This window comes from Sciurus carolinensis, chromosome 15 (genome assembly GCF_902686445.1).
Source record: "Sciurus carolinensis chromosome 15, mSciCar1.2, whole genome shotgun sequence".
NCBI lineage: Eukaryota > Metazoa > Chordata > Mammalia > Rodentia > Sciuridae > Sciurus > Sciurus carolinensis.
Genome location: NC_062227.1, coordinates 54,871,174 through 54,897,999, shown reverse-complemented (window position 1 = coordinate 54,897,999; position 26,826 = coordinate 54,871,174). Strand labels below are relative to the sequence as shown.

General features: G+C 41.6%; 1 protein-coding gene across 2 annotated transcripts in view; it reads right to left on the bottom strand.

Moving 5' to 3' along the window:
- Positions 1–26,826, bottom strand: part of Katnal2 (katanin catalytic subunit A1 like 2) — an 87,471-nt gene that overhangs the window by 16,437 nt on the left and 44,208 nt on the right. Inside the window, exons 3-13 of one of the 2 annotated variants that reach the window (XM_047526553.1) lie at positions 24,677–24,843; positions 23,341–23,383; positions 18,653–18,770; positions 17,406–17,501; positions 15,680–15,778; positions 15,389–15,466; positions 12,355–12,453; positions 9,667–9,730; positions 9,370–9,488; positions 4,909–5,000; positions 2,325–2,435 (exon numbers count right to left, since the gene is read on the bottom strand). In XM_047526553.1, the coding sequence (XP_047382509.1) occupies positions 2,325–2,435; positions 4,909–5,000; positions 9,370–9,488; positions 9,667–9,730; positions 12,355–12,453; positions 15,389–15,466; positions 15,680–15,778; positions 17,406–17,501; positions 18,653–18,770; positions 23,341–23,383; positions 24,677–24,843 (1,086 nt within the window). The remainder of the gene's footprint in view (positions 1–2,324; positions 2,436–4,908; positions 5,001–9,369; positions 9,489–9,666; positions 9,731–12,354; positions 12,454–15,388; positions 15,467–15,679; positions 15,779–17,405; positions 17,502–18,652; positions 18,771–23,340; positions 23,384–24,676; positions 24,844–26,826) is intronic. The other variant, XM_047526554.1, reaches the window with a different exon arrangement.

The following is a 26,826-nucleotide window of genomic DNA, read 5'->3' as shown; positions in this document are numbered from 1 at the left end:
GGTGTTTGCCAAAAAAATCCTATTAATGCTGAATCTAAAATCAATCTAATTTTTAGTCTAGAGTAATTATCAGGGTAAGAGGAAGAGCTAACTACTACCATGAGGATACAATGAGCCAAATCCAGGAAGTGCGGACGTTCTGCAGGACAATCTCCTGGACAGGTGGGGGGTGGTAGTGAAGTCTGTTTTAGATTAAACGAGATTTAAGAGAACAACCAATTATGAAGTGCAAGCATATTTACTACCAATTCAGCAACTCAACTGTAAGGACATTTTTGAAACACACCCATCCCAGTGGACTCTCACGGTCACCCTGGGGCTTGTAAAGTGGTTATGTTCAATCCTGTCTCAAATGGATGAAGGAGATTCCTTCCTTAAAGGATTCCATTTATCAAATCCCATTTATCAACTACAACAAATTTAGCTTAAAAATCTTAATTGGCTTTCAGATTCCAGAATCAGGTAACATATCATAAAACAGAGTAACTGTTCCAGTGAGCTCAGCAGAAGGGCTGGTTTTTATAGACAAAGGTTGAAGAAAGCAGACATGAAGAACAAAAAGTGGATTGATCATTTCAAAATCACATTTTTTTTTTTTTGTAAAGCAGAAACAGGGAGCAGGACAATAGAAAAACAAGTGGTTAACATCATGTTACTTTAAGTTGGTTTTTAGGGTGATTAAAGCAAATTAATTTCATTATTATACCAATCAAAACTGGCCAGTTTGGGAATTTTCACTAGTATCTCTGCCTCTTGATTTCTCAAAATGGCAGATTACAGCTTGGTTCCAGTTTGGTGACTTGGAATTAGCATGGGTGACTCCATTTTGATTTTTAGTTTGGTCTGTTGGGATCCACGCAGGAGTTTAGTCCAAAACAACAGCTTCCAGTTATTTTTACTTAAACTGACATTTAAATCACAGTTCTGTTCAACTTCACTTTAATATTATGTATATCTATATATCTTCAGAATTATATTTTGAATGTAATTGCTCATCACCTGAGCACAATAGATAAAGTCTTAGAAATGCACAGGCAGGTAGAACCATTTTTAAATTATGAATACATTTTAAAACAACAGATCGCATGTGAATACCATGATTTCTTCTCAGTGACTTCTTGTTTAGGATCCCAGATGATCAACACATTCTATGAAAGAGTTTTCTCCTTTTATCTTTGAATGTAGAAAAAGAGATGGGGGAGAGAGGGCAGGTGGGCAGAGGTAGAGGCAGAGTCACAAGTCCCAGCTCAGTTACAGCACTGCTGTTGACTTTGGATAGATTGACCTCTCTTGACCTTGGTCACCCTCTGAGAATGGGAAAAGCAACATTTCCTTTATCTGTCTCCTGCCTCACCTGTGGCTCTAAAAAATAATAATGTATGTGAAAATATTCTTAAAACTATAAAGGGACTATAATTATTTTTTAAATATATTTTCCAAATAGATATTGTTTTTCCCTAGTCAACAGCTCTTATTTCCCAATTCCACTTCTAGAATTGTTCTGAAACCACTCTGGGATGCAGTTTGAATAAAAGACACGGAGAGTAGATTATATTTTCAATTAGAGATTATTTAGTTTTCTATTTACTGTACAACATTAAAGAAAAGATTTTCCTCCTAACTTAAAAGTTTAATTTTAATGCTGATAAAATCCAAACATTATTTCTGGAATATTCTTTGAGACCTGGAGATTTTAAGCATTTCTTTACTTAATTTAAACATAGTACAATCATCCCTCAGGATCCAATGGGGATTGACTCTATTCCCCCATGCCCTGTGGATACCCAAATTTGAGAATGCTCAAATCCCTTATATAAAATGGCACGGTATTTACACATAACCCTACACATTCTCCTATATACTTTAAATCCTCTCTAGATTACCTGTAATGCCTAATGCTATGTAAATGTTAGGTGAGTCACTGTTAGACTATATTGTCTAGAGAATGATGATGAGAAAAGTCTTTACATGTTCAGTCCAAACATAATTTTTCCACAATATTTTCAATCTGCTGTTGGTTGAATCTGTGGCTGCAGTACCAGTGAGTACAGGAACTGACTATATATAATTTAGCTTTTAGCTTTAAACTCAAAATGTCCATTTTAAATATTGCCAGCAGTAGCCCATGCCTGTGTTCCATTAAGGCAGGTTCCTTCATGGTACAGATAGCAAGGACTGGGGCCATGAACAGTAAGCCTTCCAATTAATCTTCCAGGGCTGGAACCAAACAACTAGGCTTTGCCTAAAGCAATCTCTATAAAATCTTCACCTGTACTTAGCGGCTCATGAAAATGTATTCAACATGTACTCTCTTGATTTCTTACCATGGCAGGTTAGAAGCTGCTAAGACAAACACCAGATCCTCCGAGCGCGCCAGTCCATCCATTTGCACCAGTAACTCTGTCTTCATACGAAGGCTTCCTTCGTGTTCTCCCCTACAGAGGGACAAGAAGACGTGATTCTCTCAAGTGGCAGAGGCTTTGCCCTTGTGACAAGAGTGGCACTCACAGCAGTGACCCAGTGACTGCAGAACGGGTTCTGACCTGATAGCAAACGAAGCCACTCATGTCAGTTAAAGAAAATAAGCAGTATGATATTATTTTCACATAGAAATCAATAGAAAAAAAGGAAATAAATAGAACGATGGTATTTAAAAGAAAACCAAAGGTTGGCAGTAAACTGGAAAGTAACTGAAGGATGAACTGTGCCAATGTGTAACTTAGATATAGCCCAGCTATGTCTACCTGCGGCATTGTTCACTGCTTTGAAAAATGGAATAATTGAGAATAATCCCTTTTCCTTATATGGCAGGCGTGAAAGCGCTTTTTTACAGTATTTCTTTTAGTATAATTTATAGATCTAAATTTTTCAAGAGAGATGAACTACTATACTGAATCTGCTTCATTCTCTTCTAATAAGAGGCAAGATATTGACATGGAACCTGTGGTTTCTTTGCATAGCAGAGTGGAGGCACTTTTCTGCACAAATTTGCCCTCGAAGCCCTCCGCAACCCTTGCCTAAGATGTTATCACCAAGAAAGAACAAGTGAGAGAACCTGACCAATTCAAACTGGGTTTCAACACTGACCACATTCCACAGACTCTTCTTCCTCTTCATCTGTATAGATTTAGTTATAAGGACAAAAAATACCTCTCTTGGGCAAAATGGAATTCAATTTTCTGTGCAGGTGTGGGATGGCAACCCAAACAAGGTAGAGTTTGATTATTCCTTATGCCAAATGCTTTGATCAGAAGTATTTCATATTTCAGATTTTTTGGGAATTTTGGAATATTTACATATACATAATGAGATATCCCGGAAAAAGGACCTAAGTTTAAACACAAAGTTAATTTATCTTTCATGTACACCTTATACACATACCTGAAAGTAAGTTACTCAATATTTTTAATAATTTCATGCATAAACCAAACCATGGTGTTGAATTTTCCACTTGTGGCATCATGTTATAGCTCAAAAGTTTCAGGTTCTGGAGCACTTCAGATATTAGATTTTCAACTTGGGGATGCTCAACCCGTATCTTAAGATCTATGCTCCTTAGTACACAACTATTATTTCCTAAGAGAGAGGCTCTTTTATGGTGTAGCGATATGTTTATTTAGCATTTGCCCATAATTATAATTCTTTTCACTTCAGCGTACCTGCCATTATTTCCTGACTCTTTAAAGACTCTAGTTTTAGAATATTCAAACTTCAGACAAGGAAACTGAAACTCAGGGCAAAACTTGAAGCCCATCGGTGCTGTGGGAGACCCTGGGGAGGAAAACCTCCACAGCAAATGTTAAGAGCCAGTACACAGGTCACCACTGCTGGGCAGGCCACATGGGACCTGTCTTTGCAGTGGGGATAACTGAGGTGGCAGGGGCTCCCAGCTGGATGTACAGTCTCCTGCCCCTGGCAGGCTCTATTTAGAGAAGCAGAGTGCCACGGCCTGCAGCTGACAGCAATGGTTAAACCATGGAAAGTGTTCCACTTCAATCAACTGCATGAATCCCACCTGACTTGGGTGCATCCTCCTGCTTGATTTTCCCTGCCAGAAAGATGATTTACAATGTGTAAAATGTCATAAATTATATTCTAGTTATATTTTCAACAAGTATAACTACTGTGCTTTTTATTACTATTCTGCTTTAATGATACACCATTAAAGGTCACTGATAAATGCAGCTGTGTTGAGATTTTTGAGATCTGTTTTTGCAAGTCAGAGATGCCAAAAATAATAAAAAGTTTCAATGAAAAATACATCTGATCAAAGACAGAAAGCCTTAAAATCAAGCAAACACAAAAACAACCCTACTTGGCCTTTTGAGAGAGTAGACAGAAGGTTTATTACAGTCTAAGAAGTGTTCCTTCCTGCTGGGGACATTAGCTGACACTTAATCTTTACAAATAACATATGTGACATATTTAAAATCAGACGTGCTGAGCCACAACCCGATGTCAGAGAAACGGTGGCTTCCTGGCCTCTCACACCGTCAAGGACCACCTCCAGGGAGTGAGATAGAGACTCGGCCCATTGCAGTGGCTGAGTGGGCAAGCCCCATTCCCCACGGGCAGCCCTCTGGCTCCAGAGGAGGCGGTCACAGGCAGCTATTTTGAGCCACAGGACTGCTGTGGCAGCCTGGGATCCTGGGACTGGATGATCTTCAGGCCTACAAACCACTCTGTGGGGTCGGGGGAAGGGAGGCTGACATTTCCTCCGGTTATAAAAACTACTTAAATCAGCTATTCAGTTAACAGGATCTAATTTAAAGACCTTTCCATGTGTCTGCAGAAAATTTGTGGGCTTTTTAATAGGCTCATTCTGCTGGTAAATGTCGATGGGCTTCCGACCATCAAACACACTTACAAGAGGGGAGAAATGATGACCAAAAAAACCCCGTCTGTTACCCAGGAGCCATGCCTCTCTGACTCATCACTGACTCCAGTTCGTCCAGGAAGATCGTGGAGGGGGCGTGATAGCGGGCAAGTTCAAATAATACCTGGGTGGGGGAAAAGCAAGACCAAGTTCAAATTCATAGTCCTCACTCATCATATGCATAAGACAAAGTCCTCAGATGCTCCCAGAGATTAAAAACTTATAGTGACTGTAATAATAAAGCATTCATTCTGCTTTCTGTTATTTCACAGTAACTTTAAAATCATCACCATGATTTTTCCTGATACTACCACCCCAGGGGGTTGAGTGGTCCAATTATTTCCATTTATCACTTGATAAAATTAGAGCCAAAGAGAGTGGGTGGTTAGTTCAAGGTTACTAATCCTAAGTGGGAGAACTGAAGATAAAACTCAGTTTCCAAGCTTCCCCTTGGTTAATGCTGAGGACACCCTGCCAATGGTATGTTCCATGTGGACACAAAGCCTTAGGATTTGTAAAATCATTTCATGGTTTTTCACTTAATCTGTGGGGACAATAGGAAGGTCATTCTCAGAAAGAAAAGGAAAGGATAGGGTTCCAGTCATGGTTAACAGGGCTGAAAATGTTTGCCCCTTTCTGTTCCCTAAACACTCCATAGGGTCCCACATCACCTGCTGCTTGGTACAATCAGGTACGTGAAGGCAATTCTTGATTGAGTAAGATGTGCTATTCCAAGATAAAATGTTATGAACTGAACAAGAACAGGAAAGCAACCAGCAAAAGAACAGACATATAAAAACAAAATAAAGAGCTCCAAAGGGAGATGGGGCGCTGATGAAAACAGTATAAAAATCTAAAGCTTTTTTTTTAAACCCTGAAACGGATCTCTTGAGCACCATATACAATTCTTCACTGGTTGATCGGAGAAAGCAGAGAGATTTAGAAAAGAATAGAGATTCTTTAATAGCCATGGGGGATTTATTCTCTATGTCACTTAGCACTAGCAAAGCACCACAGAACAAACAAGAGGGGAGGGGCTCAGAAAAAGCCGGAGTGTGGCTCTCCTGAGCAGCAGTGCGTCCTCCTCACAGGACTCCCTTTCCTAGAAGGGGACATCCTCACCTTTGCCATCGCTGGGGAAGGGGTACAGCCACAGTCATGTGTCAGTTTTTTCCTTTCAGAGAATCTCAGTCTAATGACATGAGAGAACCAGGGCAAAGCTTGGACGCTTGTGGCAAATGCTTTATTAGATATAGGGGAGCCCACCCAATTAGAAAAAGGTAGGTTTCCTTCCTTGTCACCCAAGGGAAAGTCCCAATACATCCGACACTGGGAATGATTACAACAGCAGCAATCTCCCTAAAGGAAAGCAGAACATTAGAACCGTATGATTTTTAAGGAACTCCCTCAGGTGCAAGGGAACAATCGCCTCAACCAGGCCAACTGCCACCCAGTTGGAAGGAGAAGCACATCGAGAGCCTAAGTCACCATCTTGCTCACGTCACTGTTCTTCCCACTCCCAAAGAATAAATAGAATCCTAGGTAAGTGCTTCTGGAAGCATTAGTCTAAAATTTTCAGAGGTACTTGGAGGAAGTTAAATCATACAGTTGAGGGAGGGGGTGAAAGATGTAAGCACCAACAGGTATATGCATTTGCTAAAGAGATCACTCAACTATTCGATAGTGCTCAACTCCTAAGAGGCATGAACATTAGAACAGGAGGGAGGAACACAGCCCAAAGATTCCCTATAAATAACTCTTTAATTGGAATAGAAAGAGAAACAAATGTCAGGAAAAGCTTCTCTGACTTAGGGGAAGGTCCTAAAGGGCTTTCTTTATCTGAATGCTTCACAGCATGACCAAGATTTTCCAAGTAAGGATCTTTCCAAGATCTCCAAAATAAGGAGAAAATAAAGTTTCCTTTGTTTTTTTGTGGAGTTTCTTTCTTTCTCTCTTTTTTCTTTTCTTTTCTTTTTTTTTTTTTGGGGGGGGGGAGGGGGTTACTGAGGACTGACCATAAGGGTGCTTTACCACTTAGACATCCCCAACCCTTTTAATTTGGTATTTTGAGACAGGGTCTCACTAAATTGCTGAGGCTGGCCTTGAACTTGTGATCCTTCTCTCTCGGTCTCTCAAATCACTGAGATTACAGCGTGTAAACACCATACCCATCAGGATAAAATAATTTATAAAAAGAAAAAAGATAGATCCTTCAAGGTTGGCAGAGGTTACCTACTTGTTCTTGAGTTATTTTTTCAAATAGTCAAGTAAAAATGCCTTTCATTAAAAAAAAAAGAATATATTCTAAGCCTACAAAAGATGCTCAAGTTAATTTCAAAACAGAATGTACATACAAGCCTATTGAAATGCACATTCAATCACTAAAATATATTTCATTCAGATTGACAAAGATTTTTTTTAAAGTTTTGATACTACACAATGTTGGGCAGAGTGTGGGGAAGCAAACACACACACACAAACCATTGATGGGCCTGTAAGTTATGACAATCCCATTGGCAAATAATTTAGCAATCAGTGATGCTCATTCCCTCTAACCTGGCAACTCTACTTTGAAGAAATTGCCCTCTGTACTACATATGCACAGACAGGTGAGTATAGAAGACTGTCCTCCTAGCTCTGTTCATAATCGCAGGAGACTGGAAGCAACCTAAATGCCCATCAATAAAAGATAGGTTAAATATACTTGGTACATCCATGCAATGAAGCAGCATGTAGACATATGAAAGAATGTGTTTTCAATATAGTAGTCTAGAACAATATCCAAGTTACAAAGTATGGGGGTTAGCAAGGTGCAGAAGGGAATGTATAATGTATTCTTACATGTATTTAAAAAGAAAGAAAAATTTACAATAATGTTAATGAAAGTAGATAATGAAAGCATGTTCTGGAAGTCTAAACTGCATCTGTTAATAATGGATACCTCAAGGGAGAGGATTCAGGAGTCTGTTGACCCTTTTTTATTTTTTTTAACTAAAAATTAGTTACATTTAAATATTTGGTAAAGGAGTATGAGGTGGGGAGGACTCAGTTCTTCTAATAAAACAATACTGAAGCCGAAGCAAACTTTAGTTAAATAAAATGTTCACAAAAAATGGAGAGTTCTAATTAATTGACTTTTCTAACCATCCAACATTAAATAAGAAACTCCATTTAGCTTCAAACACTGTTAAGAATATTCATAAAATATCAAAATTAATACTTTTGCCTAGGCAAGTCTTTTCTGGAAAGTACTGTTAATCTTTCTTTGAGCATTTGACAATGTCTTGTGCCTATGGCTGTAAACACTAATTTTTATGACAGGAGATGAACCTAAGTTGATTCTGGGGTACATCTTTCAAGGGTTTTGTTGTTACTCAGAATACATAAATGAAATACCCCCCAAAAAACCTCAGACTAACAAGGATTACAGGTAGTTGAATTTCAGCCAATTAAAATCCAGTGAACCAGAATTCCATGGAAATTGCAAATGTAGGAGCAGATAAATACCAGCACCGTTTTTGGACCTGGTACTAAGTTAGACTTAAGGTAAAGATCCAAGTAGAAGACGTCAATGAATGTTTTCACAAGTTACAACCCTGAAAGTGATAAGAATGTATAGAAACATACACATTTGAAACAACTTGAAAATAACATCAAAATAATAAATAATAGGTTATGTTAGGTAAATCAATTCTTTTAAAATATTCCATTATAACTTTCAAGTAGACCATAATGTTTTGGAAATGAGTCATTTCAAGGGAACGTAATTTCAGAGTAATATTTTAGGGTAATTTCTTTTCAGAAAATACATAATACTTTATATTCACTTAGTATTGATTACTTATCAGTGTTCTACAAAAGGCAATAGTTTAACAGAATTTCTGGAAAGAATCCATTTTACATTGAGGCATAAATCACAAACATAAGTTTTCTTAAGATGGTTGGAAGACACAGTAAATTTTTATAATGTAAAATGTGTCCAAGACTAAGAATGAAACATTGTAAAGATTCAAACAACCCTTTAGGAAGGAATAAGCCCTCCGGCTGTGAGCACTGTGAAGGAAGTTTGCTCAGAGCATCTGAAAGAATAATTAAGTTTTAAGTCTCCTGATTCTTCTATAGAGTCCTTGGCACAGGGAACCAGCATACAGTGGTAGCTTCTGAGTAAATGTTGACTGAAACTACTGCACGTACTTAATAATGAATGCTTCTACAAGAGGCCACTTCAGAGACAATATTTTCCCCAGATTTCATTCCTAAGTTGCATGAATCAAAAGAAGACTGTTGGTAAAATTTCAAAAGAAAGGAGATCATGTTTTCTGATGGGAGCATGATTTATAACCACATATAATAGTCAATCCATATCTCTAGCTTTTGGTAATCAAGACCTAGGACAAAAGCTAACAAAGGTATCACTTAAAAACAAGTAAGTGCTAACATCATTTTGTTTCCTCTGTATTCTTTTTAAAAGATACCAAATTAAGGATTCCTACCCGAACGAGTTTTTCGGAATCCCCTCTCCATTTGCTGACAATGGTAGATGCAGAAATGTTGAAGAAGGTTGTTTTGCATTCAGTGGCCACAGCTTTGGCCAGTAAAGTCTTTCCTGTACCTAGAGACACATGGGGATAAACATGATCCCTGTGCTTAAACTCCATTTCCCGGCTGACAGACAGAAGTCAGTCTCATGCTGGAAGGAGAAGGGGTCGCTCAGCTCTCATCTGCCCCCTCCTCAAGCGGACACAGTGGCAACTCATCCACTGCACATGAAAATGAAAAGTTGTGTTTACCTGGAGGGCCGTAGAGCAGTAGTCCTTTCCAGGGAGAAAGAATTCCTGTAAACAGCTGTGGATACTGTGGGAAAAAGGAACAAGGAACAGTGATAAGGTTTGGTACCAATGCATCAGTCTGTGGCGGCTTAGCATGGAGAGCCGGTACTACTAGAGCAAAACACAGCCCAACTCTACAATTCAGGGCTTCCACAGAGTATTTGGCAATTTTTTTTCCACTATTTTAAAAAAACTTGTTCTTTTTAGATATACATGACAATAGAACATATTTTGGCATATTATACATACATGGAATATAACTTATTCTGACTAGGATCCCATTCTCGTGGTTGAGCATGATGTAGAGTTACGCTGGTCATGTATCCATGTGTGGTATTTAGCAGGCTTTTGAATGTTGTAAAGCAAGTACAAACTAGAAGATAAACAATAGAACTGCAGGGCACTGTGGTGCAGTCCTGTAATCCCAACAGCTCAGGAAGCTGAGGCAGGAGGATCACAAGCTCAAGGCCAGTTTCAGCAATTTAGCAAAGCCCTAAGCAACTTAGCAAGACCCGGTCTCAAAAGAAAAAAAAAAAAAAAAAAAGGCTGAGATGTGGATCAATGGTTAAGTGCCCCTGGATTCAAGCCCTGGTACAAAAAAAAAACAAAACCAAAAACAAACAAAAAGAACAATAGAATACATAAATGAAGGTGTATGTAAGTGAAGCACAAAGCTCTGGTGAAGCCTGTTTTAGGGGTGGGAGTGAGGAGCAACCAGGTGTGGTGGCACTCTCCTGTGATCCTAACTACTCGGGAGGCTGAAGCAGGAGGATCAGCCTAAACAACTTGATGACACTCTATCTCAAAATAATTTAAAAAAAAAAAACAGGGTGTAGCTCAGTAGTAGAGCGCTTGCCTAGCATGTGTGAGACCCTGGGTTCCACTCCAGCTCCACATAAATTAAATAAATAAATAAGGATCATTCAGTGACAAACACATTGGAAGGCACTGACTACAGAAGGGTGTGCATGGACCTCAGTAAAGTCTCTTCCCTTAGTTCAAATTCAAATAATCTGGGCAGTGGGAAGGATGTGTAGAGAACAAAGGAAAGGAAGAATAGAAGCCAAGGGCTGGGCTTGTGGCTCAGTGGTAGAGCGCTTGCCTCGCACAAGCGAGGCCCTGGGTTCAATCCTCAGCACTGCATAGAAATAGATTTAAACAATAAAGGTATTGCATCCATCTACAACCAAAAACAATTAAAAAATCTCAGTTGGCCCTTTTAAAAAATAATAATAACAGTGAAATTATAGCTTGCTCTTAATTTCCTGCTAATGCTGATACCAAATCTGAATAGCATCACATGCCAAGTTTGAAATGCCATGACGATAACACAGTTAAAGAATCTCAATGAGATGGGCCATCCTTTCTAAAAGTGTTGTGCTACGTTTCTACACGCAAATTTCTATTAATTCCCAACACCAGGGTATTTCTTACTTCCATATTTGAGTAGAGGAAGAAAGACGGGGGAAGAAAAATCAATTTATTGGTTTTGCCTTCTCACAATAAAAGCATCCAAAAAACAAGGACTCCATGGGCTCACTGGTAAGAATGAGTAGGTTATTTAATAAAATAACCCTGACTGCAGAAGATTATAGAAAATGGCCACAAACTGTTTACAGCTCCTACCATGAAGAGACAGAACTGTTTCTCCACCCCTGGAACCTGGGCCTGGCCTTGTGATTTGGGCCAATGGGACATCAGCAAATAAAATAAAAGACTTAAAAATATATGAATAGCAAATAAGCAATATAAGAAGAGACCCGAAAAATGCTAAGGACGTAGAACTTACCCTTCTTGCCTCTTTCTGGGGGCCCTCTGTGAACAGGACTGGATTCCCCCACTTAAGGACAGAGGCCTCAACTGTCCCCCTTATCCCAATTTTTCCAGTCTCTCCAACCTTTCCAGCCATGCTGGCTGATGCCCTGGACGTGTGATTGAGCTGGGTCAGTCCACCATGCGGAGAAGAGATGAGCTGGCCCAGCTGAATCTCGCCCAAACTGTCTACCCGCAGAATTACAGACAATAAAGTTAGTGTTTTAAGGCACTAAGTTGCGAATCAGTCTGTTATACAGCAGAAAACATGAGATTCACTGACTTCCTCACCATCCCATTTGGAGAGAACTGTTTTTCTATTCTTCTACCTGTTTCATGAGCCATGCAGAAATTTGTCAGGAATAAGTAATGAGCACAGCTTGCTGGCCCTGCTGGCTCCTGTCTGGAAAGGTACTGTCTACTCTTCACATTTGGCCCAAGCGATGGTAAGGGAGCATCTACAGAAACCAAGGGAGAGGCCCTCTTCTATGGGAGCTATCTCTGCCATATTAGGTTTCTTTTTAGAGAGGAAGGCTCATTTGAGCTAACGTATAGTGACTAACAAATCAAATTTACATGACAGAGTCCTAGATCTTCAATGACCACATCAAGGAGACACCTGCCTGGAACCAATATGAGACATGATTTTAAAGTGTCCAGAATGGACTAGGCCTGATGCTCTCGTGTTGACAAAGCATTGTGACACAGGCAAAAAGTTAACTTGTGGACAGAAAATCAGCCTGCCCTGCCCTTCCTGACATGTGTGACACACAGCTTGTCTGATGGATAATGAGCAGAAATAATCCCCAAACCCCACCCCACCACTGCCATCCTTACCCTTATAGGATACACAACAGCTTCTTTCACTAACTGCTTGGCTGAATCCAGTCCAATAATGTCATCCCACTTTATGTTTGGATTATGGAGATAAATGTCCTGCAATGCACATTTGATCATTTTGTTAAAACTAATTTTTTCCTCCACAGCTGTAATAAACATGGGAGCAGACTAGTTGACCTACAATAGAATATAAAGTGCTGGTGATAAAAACTTTTCATATTAGATATATGTATATGTATACATTGTAATTCTGGGTTATTTACTAAAGGGATACCATGAAAATATTCAATGATGTTTTTTTTCCCTGAAGAAGACATTGATGCTATAATATGACTCTTTTAAGAAGGAAAAAATATCTCCTAGCAATGGACTCTACCTGTCTTCAGTCAATAACAAACCATGCTGATTTATGATCATAATCAAAGAAGTTACAGACTATGCCTTCAAATTACACTAGTTTTTATAGCAAAACCTAGTTCCTTACCGGCACCTGGCTTCTCTCTTGCTCTTTGATCTGGCAAACACTTTCTTAATTTGTTGCATAAAAGAGATAATGCTCCTCTGAAACCAATTTCTCTTTTTTCCCTAGTGATCACTCCCTACTTTCAGCAGGAGCAATTGCTTCTGCAAAATTCAAGGAAGCCGACAACAGAGCAAAAGCAGTTTTCCCTCTTACAGGAGAGCCCTGTAGCAACCATCTAGGGTAATCAATTAAGGTAGCTTTTACTGATAACTAATTTACAGTTTTCAAACTCCAATTTTACAAGACGCCTCAGAACAGTCACTCAGGGGCCTTTCTGTGTAGGAGCTATTTCAGGCAAACAATGTCTAGAGTGTTAACATTAAAAAAAAAAAAAGCCTCCTTCCAAAGTCATTCCGAGTGACTACAGAATGAATCTGGAAACTATCAGTTTATTTATTTAATTTCTAATAAGTAATATGAGCAGTTTTTTAAAAGTACATTTTTAAATGCCAGTGAGATGTCAGGGCCCTACCCCTTTCCCCTCCTCCACCAAGTGCCCCAAACCACAGCAGTGCCTCTTTTATGAGGGAAACTATTTATAGAAGTGATTTGGGTCATGTGTAATGTGCATGATCCATTCCTGGATGGGACGACAAAGAAAGGACTCAGTCTTCCAAAATCTTGGGAGAGCCTACCCTGTCTTTAGAGCCTAGTTGTGCAGGCAAGCCTACCAGCCCCGCATTCTTGTTTCTGCGGGAAATCTTCCCACGTGCTGAGGCTTCATCTAGCTTGGTATTCAAGGCATCCATTGATAATAGTATTTCTTGTCCTCTTCTAAACTGACACTGGGTTTTGCAAAGTAGTGTTTAATTTCCCAACCCAAGTTCCTCTTTGTGTCATTCTGAACTTATCAGTTCAAACTGAACAGGTCTCATTAGGTGGTAATCACTCCATTAGCAGAAGTATTCAAGCAGGAGCTGAATGGCCACCTCCCTTGGTTCCGTGGAGAGAATTCCACACAAAATCCTTGCAGGTCACTTAATATCTGTAGCTCTGGCTTCAGTCTTGTTATTCTTTTGCAAAAATGGTAATGAGACTATTGATTTTTTTTTTTTTTGGGGGGTACTGGGGATTGAACTTGGGCACTAGACCACTGAGCCACATCCCCAGCCCTATTCTGTATTTTATTTAGAGACAAAGTCTCACTGAGTTGCTTAGTGCCTCACTTTTACTGAGGCTGACTTTGAACTTTGGATCCTCCTGCCTCAGCCTCCCGAGCCATAGGGATTACAGGCGTGTGCCACCCAGTCCGTCCAGACTATTGATTTTTGTGAATCTAAAACATACTTTGCTCTGCTTTCTTGTGCATCCCTACAATCTGGCCCAATCCCTCACACCCCTCCCCCGCCACATTGGTAAAAACGTCCCAGCTGGTCTCCCCTTTCAATGGCTTTGCCATCCTTTCACCTCTCTACCACTAGAACAAGTTATCCACAAGCACATTTGATGACCATGGGGTTCCCCCCTGGGGAACACCGGTCAAAAGTTCCTTGTTTCTAGAAGCCAATTCCCAGCCCTGGTACTGCTTGGGTGCCCTGCCTCAGGAACCCTGGCTCTCCAACCCCATTTCCTTCCACTCCCTGCTTCTTACTTGAATTCAGAAACCTGCACAAGTGGCACCACTTCACACAGTTGTGCTTTTATCCCAGTGCCCCCGCCCCCACTCTTCCTCTCCTTTGCTTTGGGCTTTTTCCTAGCATCTTCTTTCTCCACAATACCCGTTCTTCACACTCAAAGCACACTTGCCCACGTGACCAGAAACTCTTGCAGGCAAGGGCTGTGTCTGACTTGTCCACCTTTGTGTTTCCAGACACAGAACATGCCTGATACATCTCAAGCATCTCCCTGAACCTGCCTTCGTTTCAGTCTTCAATTAAAAACAAGATCAGTGTAAACTGAAAAAGAACCTATAATTAGGAATCCATTTTGATCCCAGGAAACTCACCCAAAGTCACACAGCTAGAAAGAAAAGGATCTAGAAATCAAGGTCAAAGACCTATGTCATTAGCCATGAAGCTTCACTGCCTTTATTTAAGATTGTGGGGCATGAGCTCGAGAAGTCTGAAGTCTAGGTGGTAAAAATCTTTCCTACTAATCTGTTTTTCATGGAGATTTCCAATTATGAGCTCATCAGACTCCCAATCTCTATTTGTTTGACTTTTTAAACAAAATGCAGATACGTTCTTTCCTTCTCTGAGAGGCTTCTTTCCTTGACTCTGGGCCCTGCTGTAAAACCTTTCACCTGTCCCTTCTTTCTCAGTCTTTTTGTCTTTTGGTTTTCTTGGCCTCTACACTGAGATAGTGGGCTTTTTATATTGTAATTTTATGATTCTATAATTTATTTATCATGCATTATTGTGCCTCTAAACAATATGAGTGCCTTCGCAAGTGGGGGCACTTTATAAATAAATGATCATATTTATTGTTATTAATAAAAGAAGCAGCCCGCAATACTCCAGGAGCCCCGATCTGCCTCGGTAAATTTGTGAATTGAACAGCAGAGCTTACCCGGCTCACCACCGCTGCCAATTCTCGCATCTCACTGTTCATGCCAATAAATGCACTCAGAGGTTTCAGCAATCGTTCCTGATGAGAGGAACAGAAAGGCTCACGTTACAATAGTGCTTCATAATTTAGGAAGAAAAACAGGATCTTGGTGAAACAAATGGCGACAGGCTGCTGTGACCTCCGACTGGATGACAAGCTTTCAGGGTACTCACTCCCAGTGCTGACGACCCTTCCAGGGTTGAGCTGGATTGGGGCAGTTTGAGAGCTGGATGGCACACGTTGGCCACTTACTGAGGGGTCCGGGTTACAGTCGAAGGTGTTCAAGGCAACTTCACCAGTTGCTCCTCTGATGGCGTCTGTGAGCAGCCCTCGGAAGTCGATGACCGGGCCCTGGAAGGGAGTGACGGTTATTTCCGCATGAATACGTGCGCGAAGATGATCTGCTGTGGGTCAGTCTCAGTAAAACAAACCACATCTACATCTCCTGTTATGTAGGGCAAGCACAACGGCAGGCTTTAAAAACACCTGCGTTGATACAGAAAACCATGACGCCTTCCAGTCGGGGCACTCTGAAGAAACTGTAAATAATTCTTCAGAACAAAGTGGATTTGAATAAAAATTCACCAGCACTTTCCCATTCCTAGCACATGTCTCTGCTTCTTAACGCAACAACGCTCCCTGTTTGGTTTCGTCCTTTTAAAACGTGACAGGGACAGGAAGAACTCACTGGTACGAGAGCAGAGCCACGTCCTGTCTGCTAACTGGATGTGCACGCCTCTCTTGGTAGTGCCTGGTACAAAACATGTGTACAGGACACTGTGAGAGTTGTTTATAACTGTCGAAACACCTCTGCTAGTGGGGAGTGACATCCTGGTTTTGCATTTGTGGAAGCAGGCCAGAGGAGTCAAGGGATTTGCTCAGGGTCATACAGCTAACAAGGGACTTAAGGCCAGGATTCAAACCCACATACCCTCCAAAGCCACCCTGTCTCCTCTAGAGTCAGGCAGGACAAAGCAAGGATGCAAATATTTCCAGTAGCCAACATTTACTGTTATTATGTGATAGGCCCTTTACTAAGTCTCTCCTTTCATTATGATGGACACGACACTTATTGCCTTTTTGCAGAAGAGAGAAGTGAAATTTGGAGAAATTTTTATAGACAACTTGCCCAAAGTTACACAGCAGGGAAACGTGGCAGAGTGAACCCAGCAGGCTCACTGAAGCCCATGCCCTCGAGAACAGCACACCTGTGAAATCCAGTGTGTGGGGGGATCCCGAAGTCAGGGTCCCTCCCATGACAAGGACAGACCCATTAGGCGGCTCAACCCTGGATATACACCCTCATTCGGCCTATGCACATTTAAAATGCCAGGGAGAAAATCATTCACACTTTACCCGGAGAACATTTCTCCTGGAAAGAGAATTTATAGCCAGACGATTTCAAAGGTTAAGTGCTGGGTTAAATAGTCCCTTCCTTGTGACCCAATCAGAAATGTCCATTTATATCAATGTAAGTATTCACAAAAGAAACCAAAGCCACAAAACTGCTAGGCACAAAAGTGACTGAAAACATGACAAAAGCAGAGAGGGTGAAGGACACCTTTCCTTCTGGGGGACATGGACTCAGTGGCTTCATGTCCAGCAATTGCTCAGTTCATTGAGGTCCTTAAAGGAAGTCAGCTCAGGCCAAGGAGGCAGCGCCCCTTGATTTCCAGAGAGATGCTCACTGCCACCTCCATCTCTCTCTCTCTCTCTCTCATTCTCTCTCTCTCTCTCACACACACACACACACACACACGTAGTTTGCCAGAAGAGCTGGCCAGAATAAGGAAACAAATAAGCCCCTTGGAGGTGGGGCAGTTCGCTCCAGACCATTGTTCCACAAAGGTGGTCCCTGTCATCCTCATCCAGTTACCTCACAGCAACCTCTGATCGTAAGGTTTTAACTTCCCTGTTTGACAAAAATACTGCTTATGTTCATTAAAAAAGAAGTGCTCACTTCCTGAGTTCTACTTACTCTTCGTGGGTGGGCATTTTCCTCTGCACTGTCTTTGTGGATTCTTGATATGTTTAAGCCAAAGTCAGCGGTCTCCATGTGAGTATTATGGATGACCTGAAGACAGAGGGACATGGTGAGCAGCCAGCTGAGGGAGTTACTTAAAGTTGCTGGTTATAGTTGCCAGTTCACCCCGCAAAACCAAACGCCAGACACCAGCTCTGTAAATGGGGAGCCACGTTTGTGAACCAACAAACATGTCCTATGTCCTGAGGAAGGCACTACCCCTGGAAGACTTGAGATCACACAGGCCATGAGCTCCAAGCAGCTGTTCCAATGGAGGAAAGAGCTGTTCCTCAACCCATCCCCACTAGCTTGACTGGTCCTTTCTCCTGCACCAGGATATTTGTGGCTGGTGTGACCAAGTCTGGAGATGCAGCAAGATCAACCAGCCTCCTGTGTGACTCACCTGCCCCAGGTCACATCTCCTCCCTCTCAGTCAGACCCCAGTGGCCACAACCAGAGACCCTCCTTGATGGTGAGGGATTCCTTTTCACCAACTGGGTCTTGTGATTATTCCTTTCTATCGGAGGAATCTTCCAGCCAAGAATCTTTTACATTAATTCTTTGCCATTCCATTCTCGATTTTTATTGTTCCTCTTTCTTTGAAAGCCTAGAAAGTTTTCTCCTAGTTAAGAAGGTTCTGGACATGGATCTCCTGAGTCAGGAGGCATTGATTTCCCACCTGTGGGGTTCTCTCCTCTTACTGCCCTTTCCTCCTCTAGAAAGTTCAGTGTGGAGGTCTGGGGTAAGGACAAACCATGGTTCTTTGGAGAAGCCTACCAGGAGATTCTGAGATCCGATCACACCTGAGACTATCCCTGGCCTCCACTTAAGAAACCCAGGATATACTTGGGGACACTGAAGACTTCTTACTTGCAGTTACCTCAGCTGGGCTAAGGGAGCTGTCCAACAGCCAGGCCCTACCTGCCGAGGCCCCTCATCCTGCACTCAGTCTAGGGGAAGTACGGGGGCAGGAAGGAGTCCTCCTGCTCAAATTAAGGAAAACTGAGCAATCTACACATTTGTCCCTGATTTTAATGCAGCATACTTTCATAAAACTTTCAGAAAATTCCACAATTCAACTAAATCATATAGCAATTTTTAAAAGAGAGGGTCCTCAAAAATTAAATAAATATGACCTTTTTTCTTGGGGTTGTTCCTCAACCAAGTGTAATACTACCAACATCCAGCAAAGTCCTCCTCACCTGTTTTGGTTGCTCCTTGCTGAGAGATTTCTTTTCCCCCATTTTCCCTGCTGTGGTTTTGGATCGTGGCCTCTGTTGATTGATCTTGGGAAGATTTTGACAACTGTCACTCATCACCCTAAGGAAGGAGGAGAGAGATTATCCTAACCACTTCACTTGAGGTAAATAAACTACTTGTATAGCATACGTAAAGAAAGTCTCGAGAGATGTACAAATTTACCACAATAGGGCCTTTCTATCTGCTCCACCTTCCCAACTGGTCCCTGACTCCCTCCAGGCTATTCAGTGGACTCTGCCAAAATCAGGCTAGAGGGTCCCAGAGACCCTCTCAGAGACCCCAACTCACCCTCTTCATTTGTCCTTCACACCACAGCATCCGCACTTTGGCAGATGGCTTTAGTTCTCAGGAACATATTGTTTCACAAGAACCCCTCTTTGTTTCTTCCTACTTTCTTAAGAGCATCAGACCCAGGAAAATGTGTAGGAGAAAGGAGTTCTCCTACTCAAATTAGGAAACATCAGAAAAATCTAGGAATTTGTCTGTGGTTTTAATTCAGCACACTGAATATACCTTGCCTGCTTAGAATATCTCTGAGCATGTTGTGTGCAACAAACATCAAGAGAGGCTTGTGGGAGGAGTGAAACTCTCCCATATCTGTTGTCACAGATAATTCACATTTGCAGAACAATTTTTCATCAACTACTATTTACTTCAGGCAAAACAAATCAAAGGAGCTGGAATTGATGGAAGTCATAATAGTAGGTAACTCTGGTACAGATGGGCAGTATTGACTGGGAAGGGGCAAAGGGAGCCTGCTGGTGGCCTGCTTGTGTTGGTTACAGGAGCATATGCATTTGAATATATTTACGTCATACATCACCACAAGGGCAATCCACATCTTCACGGTTAGGCAAACTAGAATTCAACATTGGAATGTCTGTATTTTGTAGTAGAAGGTGACATCCGAGAGCAGCAGGATCTGCTTGGGGGCCAAAACATGAACTCCCATGTCATAAGCTGTGTTTTTCTCTCACTTCTTTTGTCCCTAGGTATGTGAGACATCTGCAGGAGGTTCACTACAAGTATTTCTCCTATGTTCTAAGTGACCTCAGAGAATTGCTGTTTCAACTCCATTTCTTTGTAAAAAAAGAAAAAGTTTCTCATCACTAGTATAAACTCATAGTCATTTAGCCAGCAAGGAAACCATGTCAACAATACCACCAAGGTCCACACATGGTGGGCCCACTGGATAAGCATCACACTAGGTGGACACTGACCATTCTCATTTTCTTTTTTCATCTAAACTAGGAGTAAGAATGTCTGGTCTTTGGGCTTTTGCTGGGACAAAAATGAAAGAACTATGAGAAGAATACCAAGCATCGTATAAATGTAAACCTTTATTAGTAGGGTTTATTTAAATAAGTGAAGCTATATAAATAGTTAAACTTGCCTCAAAATCCCTGTGGCTGGCAAGGAACGGGGACTCTACTTTTCCACTTTGATTTCTCACTGGACGCAACTTATTCACAAGATTTTCTTCAATATGACTAAAGATGACAGCGCTAAAAAATTCTTCAAATATGGAACCTTATGAAAATTCCCCCTGCTTTAACTTTAGCCACCAGTCCTCGGTGGGCCCAGGGAATCCTGAAGAGAAGGCCCACTTCCCAAGAGAGGGTTGGGTTGCTCTGAGGACCATCCTCCCCAGCCCTCTGTTCAAGTTAAGTATCTCCAGTTGCTCATCAGTCCTGAAGTTACCTGGCTTCCAGATGCCTTCTCATCCTGGTCACCTTCTCTTTGTCCACAGCCCTCAGGCCGGAAAGAGTGATCTACTTTTTTGTCAGTGTATTTCTACTGTCAGACCACATTAGCAGTCACAGCACCTTCCATTGAGGTGGACTCGGGTGTAGTCACCTGCAGCTTATTCAGATTGCTAGGTCTGAATTTGCAATGGAGGTGCTATTTGTGGGGCATCTTTGGTTGGGGTTAAACCTTATTCCATTTAATTTCATCTTGTTACTTGGGGCCCATGCCTCCAATAGTCAAGACCTTTTGGAATTCCAATTCTGTCATCTATCACATTAGATAACTTTCCTCCCTTGAGTGTTCAGCAAGGGTGGGAGCTTGCTCTCCGCTGTGACAGGCAAGATTAGCAAAAGACACTTTGATTTGCGGGTAGCCAGTCTCATGACACCAACAGTCACTTAGTAACTGCCTGTGAGCAAAAAATCATGCCCAGAAACACCATTCTTTTCTCTCCTGACTATCCAACCTCCATGCTTGCCGCGTGCAGACATGTACTCATAAAGAACAGAGGAAACCCTACACTGTCCCACATGTCACCACACTCCATCCCTGTAGGGAAACAAAGCCCTTCAAAAACACTTGTTCACAGAATGTCCACCTGGCAAAGAAGACTGAGGACATTCCAGGCATGAACATGTGGCTGAAAAAGAATGAGAATCCATGCATTTGAAAGCTGGCCTCTTAGAATGCTCCTCAGTGTTTCTCCTTGCAAGCAGCTTCATTTAATACTAAATCTGACTGGTGGTACAGAAACTACAAATAAAGAAATAACCCTTGTGTCAAAATAATAAAGCCATGGTGGCATAAGCCTGTAATCCCAGTGGCCTGAGGCAGGAGGATTGCAAATTCGTAGCCAACCTTAGCAAAAGCGAGGTGCTAAGCAACTCAGTGAGACCCTGTCTCTAAACAAAATACAAAATAGGGCTGGGGATGTGGCTCAGTGGTCAAGTGCCCCTGAGTTCAATCCCCAGTACCCCCCAAAATAATAATAATAATAATAATAATAATAATAATAATAATAAAGTCCTAAAGAATAGCCCGTGGTAGCCTCGGGCAGAGTGCCATCATAAGTACCATCCTGAAAGACACCTGGGCTCCACCACCTTTACTGTAAGTGACACCAGGCAGCCCTGTGAGGTATCCCAGTCCCTCCCTTCTCAGGCTGCAGACAGGGATCTGGATCCACAACAGCAGGGAACTTAGTGGTGGCATCCAGAATTTATGCCTCATGAGACATAATAAGTTGCTTTGATGTCAATCTCAGTTTTCTTTTTTTAAATCACATTCCAAGATTTTTAAAAATGTTCTTCTCTGCCTGAATGGTCATTTGGCTCTGACAGGAACCTCTTTTTCACCTGCCTCTGAAGATTCAGCTTTATTACAATAACAAAAATCCATAGCCACTGCTGCCCCAAAGTTGGCCATCCATGTGCAACAGCACCCTGGCACCCCTGGGCATTTCTGAGAGGGCCATGACAATGCCGGGTAGGGGTGTTGAAAGTGGGAAGGGAGGAACGGAAGGCAGCTCACGGCCGCACCACCAACGCTGCCTAGGAAGGGAGAGATGGGCAGGACACTGTTTCAGTCAGCTTTTTCACTGCTGTGACTTAAGGACACAACCAGAACAACTGTAGAGGAGGGAAAGTTTACTTAAGGGCTCATGGTTTTAGAGGTCTCAGTCCATTGACAGCAGGCTCCATTCCTCGGGGCTCCAGGGGAGGCTGTAGGAGGAAGAGTGTGGCGGAGGGAAGCAGTTCCCATGACGATCAGAAAGCAGAAGAGGCTCCGCTCTCAGGATATAAAATATATACCCCACAGCCACAACCCCAGTGAACCACTTCCTCCAGCCACACCCCACCTGCCTCCAGTCACCACTCAGTTAATTCCATCAGGGATCAATTCACTGATTAGGTTAAGGCTGTGACCAATCCTTTCTCCTCTGAACCTTCTTGCATTGTTTCACATGAGCTTTTGGTGGACACCTCACATCCAAACCAAGACAGATACTGAGGCAAGAGTGGGGGACCTTGTGGGAGAATGTGTCTATCCAGAATGGCCAAGAGACAGAGGGGCTCTGGTGAGAAACTCCTAGTCCCACATGAGATTTAGGTGTGAGAGGCTGGGGAAAGGCATGTAAGATGTGTGTGGGAAACGGAGGGAACAGGAGGGCAGGTGCGGTCCACCGAGATAGCTCTGGGGAGGTAGAACCATCAGGCTAACGCCCGGATTACTGATTATTTTTAGTAATCCAGGAGTGCACAGAGAAATTACAGATCCTGTTTAGAAAGGTAAAATAAATTGGACCATGTGCTGCACACATGTAATCCTAGCAACTCAGTAGACTGAGGCAGGAGGATCACAAGTTCCAGGCCAGTCTTAGCAAATTAGTGAGACCCAGTCTCAAAATAAAAAGTAGAAAGGGACTGGGAATCTAGCTTATTTATAAAGTGCCCTTGGGTGCAATCCCCAGGACAAAATAAATAAGTAAAAATAAAAATGGAAAATAGTATTCTTTGGGTGCTCTATGAGCCAGGAACTCAGTATGGGACAGAAACTTGTTCCATGCTTGTAAAAAGGACAGCCAGGAACTGGGCCTGGGTCTTTTAACCTTTGAGGTTCACACTTCACATGCTACATGGCCTAGAAAGACAGCATCACTCAATGCAATTATTTGCAGTTAAACTGGACAAAACACAGACATTGGTCCAAGTCCTGGACAGTTGTAAGTTGAGGGGATTCCATGGCTGGGCCCACTAAAGTCACATAACCACAGTTTGGTATTGCTGGTCATGGGTCACAAAGGGGCGTTAGAGATTCTTCTAGAAAGATGCCACAAACTTCCAGAGTTGAGTTGATCAAGATGAATTATTGTTCACTTTACCTTCTGTTCTTCCCTCCACTTCTTGGTGGTAAATTATTTTCTTCTGTGGCAGGACAAATATTGGGAGAAAAGGAAAGAATTTAATCTTAAGAGAATTTAATCTTAATCTTAAGTATTTTTTGGCATGTTTCTCCCTTTACATTGTTCTAAAAGTTTGTGCTATAATCTTGTGGACAAGATACTCATTCTGATCTAGCTAGAAGTGAAGTTGCCAGGGAGAGTTCCCCAACATCTCCCCCAAGTCCTCAGACAGGAAACATGGGGAGACCACGTGCCCAGAGGCAACTCCAATTCAGACTGGCTTGACTATTGCCATTTCATTGAATTTTCATGAACCTGATACCATGTTGCTAGGGTGCAGAGGAACCCCACATAGATTATGTGAGTCTGGTAAGAAACACATACGAATTATACTCTGCAAGTTTACCTTAAAATAAAGACCTCGTATGCAAGACCGTAGAAGAATGTGCGGACCAAGATGAGAGCCAGTCATCTAGAAATCAGATCAGGTAGGTAACAGTGCTAGCTGCCCCATGCTTAGGAGGCAAGTCTTCCTCAAGGTCCATACCTACCAAACAGTCAAGAAAGCCAAGCCCTGAACCCTGGATTGGAAGGAAGCTCAGATAAAATACCTCTCAGACCCCTTCCAGCTCTGGGTCTCAGCCTCGGCTACTTTTAATTGATGTTCCTCTCGGTTTCCTGGTCCCTACATGAAATGTTAAAGTCTGTGGCTTAACAAGTGCCTTGTAAACAGGACAATGATCTCTCTTGGTTTATAATTACTTCCCCCACTTACAGACTTCTAAGTCAATGTTACTACAAAACCTAGAGCCCTGGTTTTAGATCTCCCCTCCAGCCAGCCTCCTTGAAGGCTAACCTATACTGGGTCTTTGCATTATATTGATCATTATCTGGATTGATGGCTTTCAAAAGCATTTCATTATCTATACATGAGCTATTAGCTTCACCAATACTCATTTTCATGTTATTTTCAAGAGAGATAATAGGTCTTCCTAACAAGAAAAAGTCTTTGTCATTCATCGTCTTCCAAAAGCCCTCTCTGTCTCTGCAGAAATTAATGCTGCCCTTCTAAAAAGCACCTGCGGTACTCTGGGGTTTTACTTTCATTGTCCTAAACATACATTCCTCAAACAAATGCCAACATGACTAAAGGGATGTCAATATCCAGACAATCATGTACAAGTTGTCTGCTCTGGATCTGAGAGAGGAAGAGGCTGCACCTTCTTTCTGGTCTCTTCTTCCAGTGCAGGCTGCAGGGCGCCATCTATCTGAGAATGGGGTGATGAAAACTTATTTCTAGAAAATAGTCATGTACCTGCATCTGATGCCTTTTTAACAATTTTGGGGTATTTCTGGAATTTTACAAAATAATAACTCTCGTATTCCATCAAAATAGTTTCAAGATCAACGTTGTCACAAACTTCAAAGCGTCGTAACCCCAGTTTAGTTTCTTGCTCCAAAGCATTGGCTGCATCAATATATCTGGCAGTTTTATAGAAGAAAAAGAATTAACTCTGGGTATAAAGAACAAAGGAAAATAGGCATTACAAGTCCAAAGAGACTCAATACAAAGAGTAAACCTTAAATAGAACATTAGATGAAAACTAGAGATTTTCCTACAGAGTAAGAACCTTACTTTATGTTTGTGAAGTATATCCAAATATGTCTTTCAAAACAGTCACCTCTGGGAGCTTCATACTTACTCTCAGTGATGTCATCATTGTTCAAAACAATTTAATTTGCTTTAAAGTCAAATAATCAAATCAATTAAATGTCTTATAAATTACCTTTATTCATCTTTAGCCAAAAATGGGTATGTTCCTAAATTTATTACCTGTTTATTCACCAGTATTCATTTTAGGTAACATTTGGAGATTGCTAAAATCCAAATTCAACCCCAAAAGGAAGACTTGCCTCCATTAGGGCAATTCAAAGGTATGCGTCATGAGCCCTGAAGGAAACCCCAAGAATCTGTCAATGAGCATCATTGAAGGAATTCAGTATAAGAAGATGTCATCTGCTTGGAAAGGTTGTTTCTAGTAATTTGAGTTAGTCACATTACGCTAACAGTGCTTCGGTGTGTAAGTAGCTTCGTCACCACTGTTCTGAACTGTCATTTTCGACTTGTTTTGTGGTAAGGCTGTCCAATGTAAGTGGACGGCATGAGAAGCAAGGGTTTTGTCTCAAAATCCTCTGAAAATAGAACGACTCTCCAGGTCTCAATTCTTAGTTGTTAACTTCTTGTTAAAACCAATGCCTTTCTCTCAAAAAGTGTGCACATGTGCAAATACTCATAAATTATTATACAATTTGAGGTCTTATCCAAGCACCTCAGGTTAGAGTTCTTTCTGATTCAAACCTGGGAAGGCATGAGGGGGAAAACTTTATTATTATGCCTTTTTCACTGCACTAGATTGAGGTCAATTAGAAAATTTATTCTTTAAAGAGGTTGCCATGATTATTGCCAATGACCTTTAAATGTATTTCTCTCTCTCAAGCTAATTTTTTTGTAGTAGGAATTGAAGCCAGAGGCGCTTTACCACTGAGCGCTCTTTTAAGTTTTTATTTTGAGACAGTATATCAATGAGTTGCTGTGGGCCTTACTAAGTTGTTGAAGCTGGCCTTCTGCCTCAAACTTCCAAGTTGCTAGAATCACAGGCATACGCTACCATGCCTGGCTCTCAAGTTAATTTCAAAGAATTCACACACCACAGTCAGCCAGTTGACTGGGGAGTTAGTCAGCTTATATACTTACTGATATCTCACCAGGCTTCTTTGCTATGTCTTAATCCCCATTTTACAGGGATTGAAAACAAAATAAGTTTAAAAAACAATTTTGTTTAGTATAAAGTAATACATGTTCATTTAAGAAACAACTAGGAAATACAGATAAGTCAAAAGAAAACTCAACTGCACAGAAATAACTCAACATCTTTCTTTTAAAATGACTAACCACATACAGGCACTTGTAAAGCAATAAATAAGCAAAGGTGGAAGACAGGGACGTGCACTTTAGGTTGCTTGTAGTCCTTTACTGAATCCCATTGCATTCTGAACTATTTCAAGAATTGTGGAGCTTGAACTTAAAATGACTAGAAAAGAGGACTGCAGACCCCATGCTTCCCAGATAGCTGATCAAAGGAACAAAATTGCTTCTGCATGTTTCTAATATATTGTTTGAGCTGGAACCAGGTCTTTTGTAGTGCCACTCGGGTTCTTGGCCAACAGAGTGACAGGACAGCACAGTAGAAAGAGCACTAGTCACTAATGGACAGTAGCAAGCAAGTGAACAGGATGCAAGAGGAAGGCTGTTACATTCCTCAGGCCCCAGAGGATGGACATGTGGGGCTGAAAGGCCAGCATCCACGACCCTCCAGAGTCTACTCTCACTAATTCCCACTCACACATTCAAACGCTGGTCTTAAGTGTTCCGCTCCTGCCGTGCCCCTTCTTCCTCTGCACCTC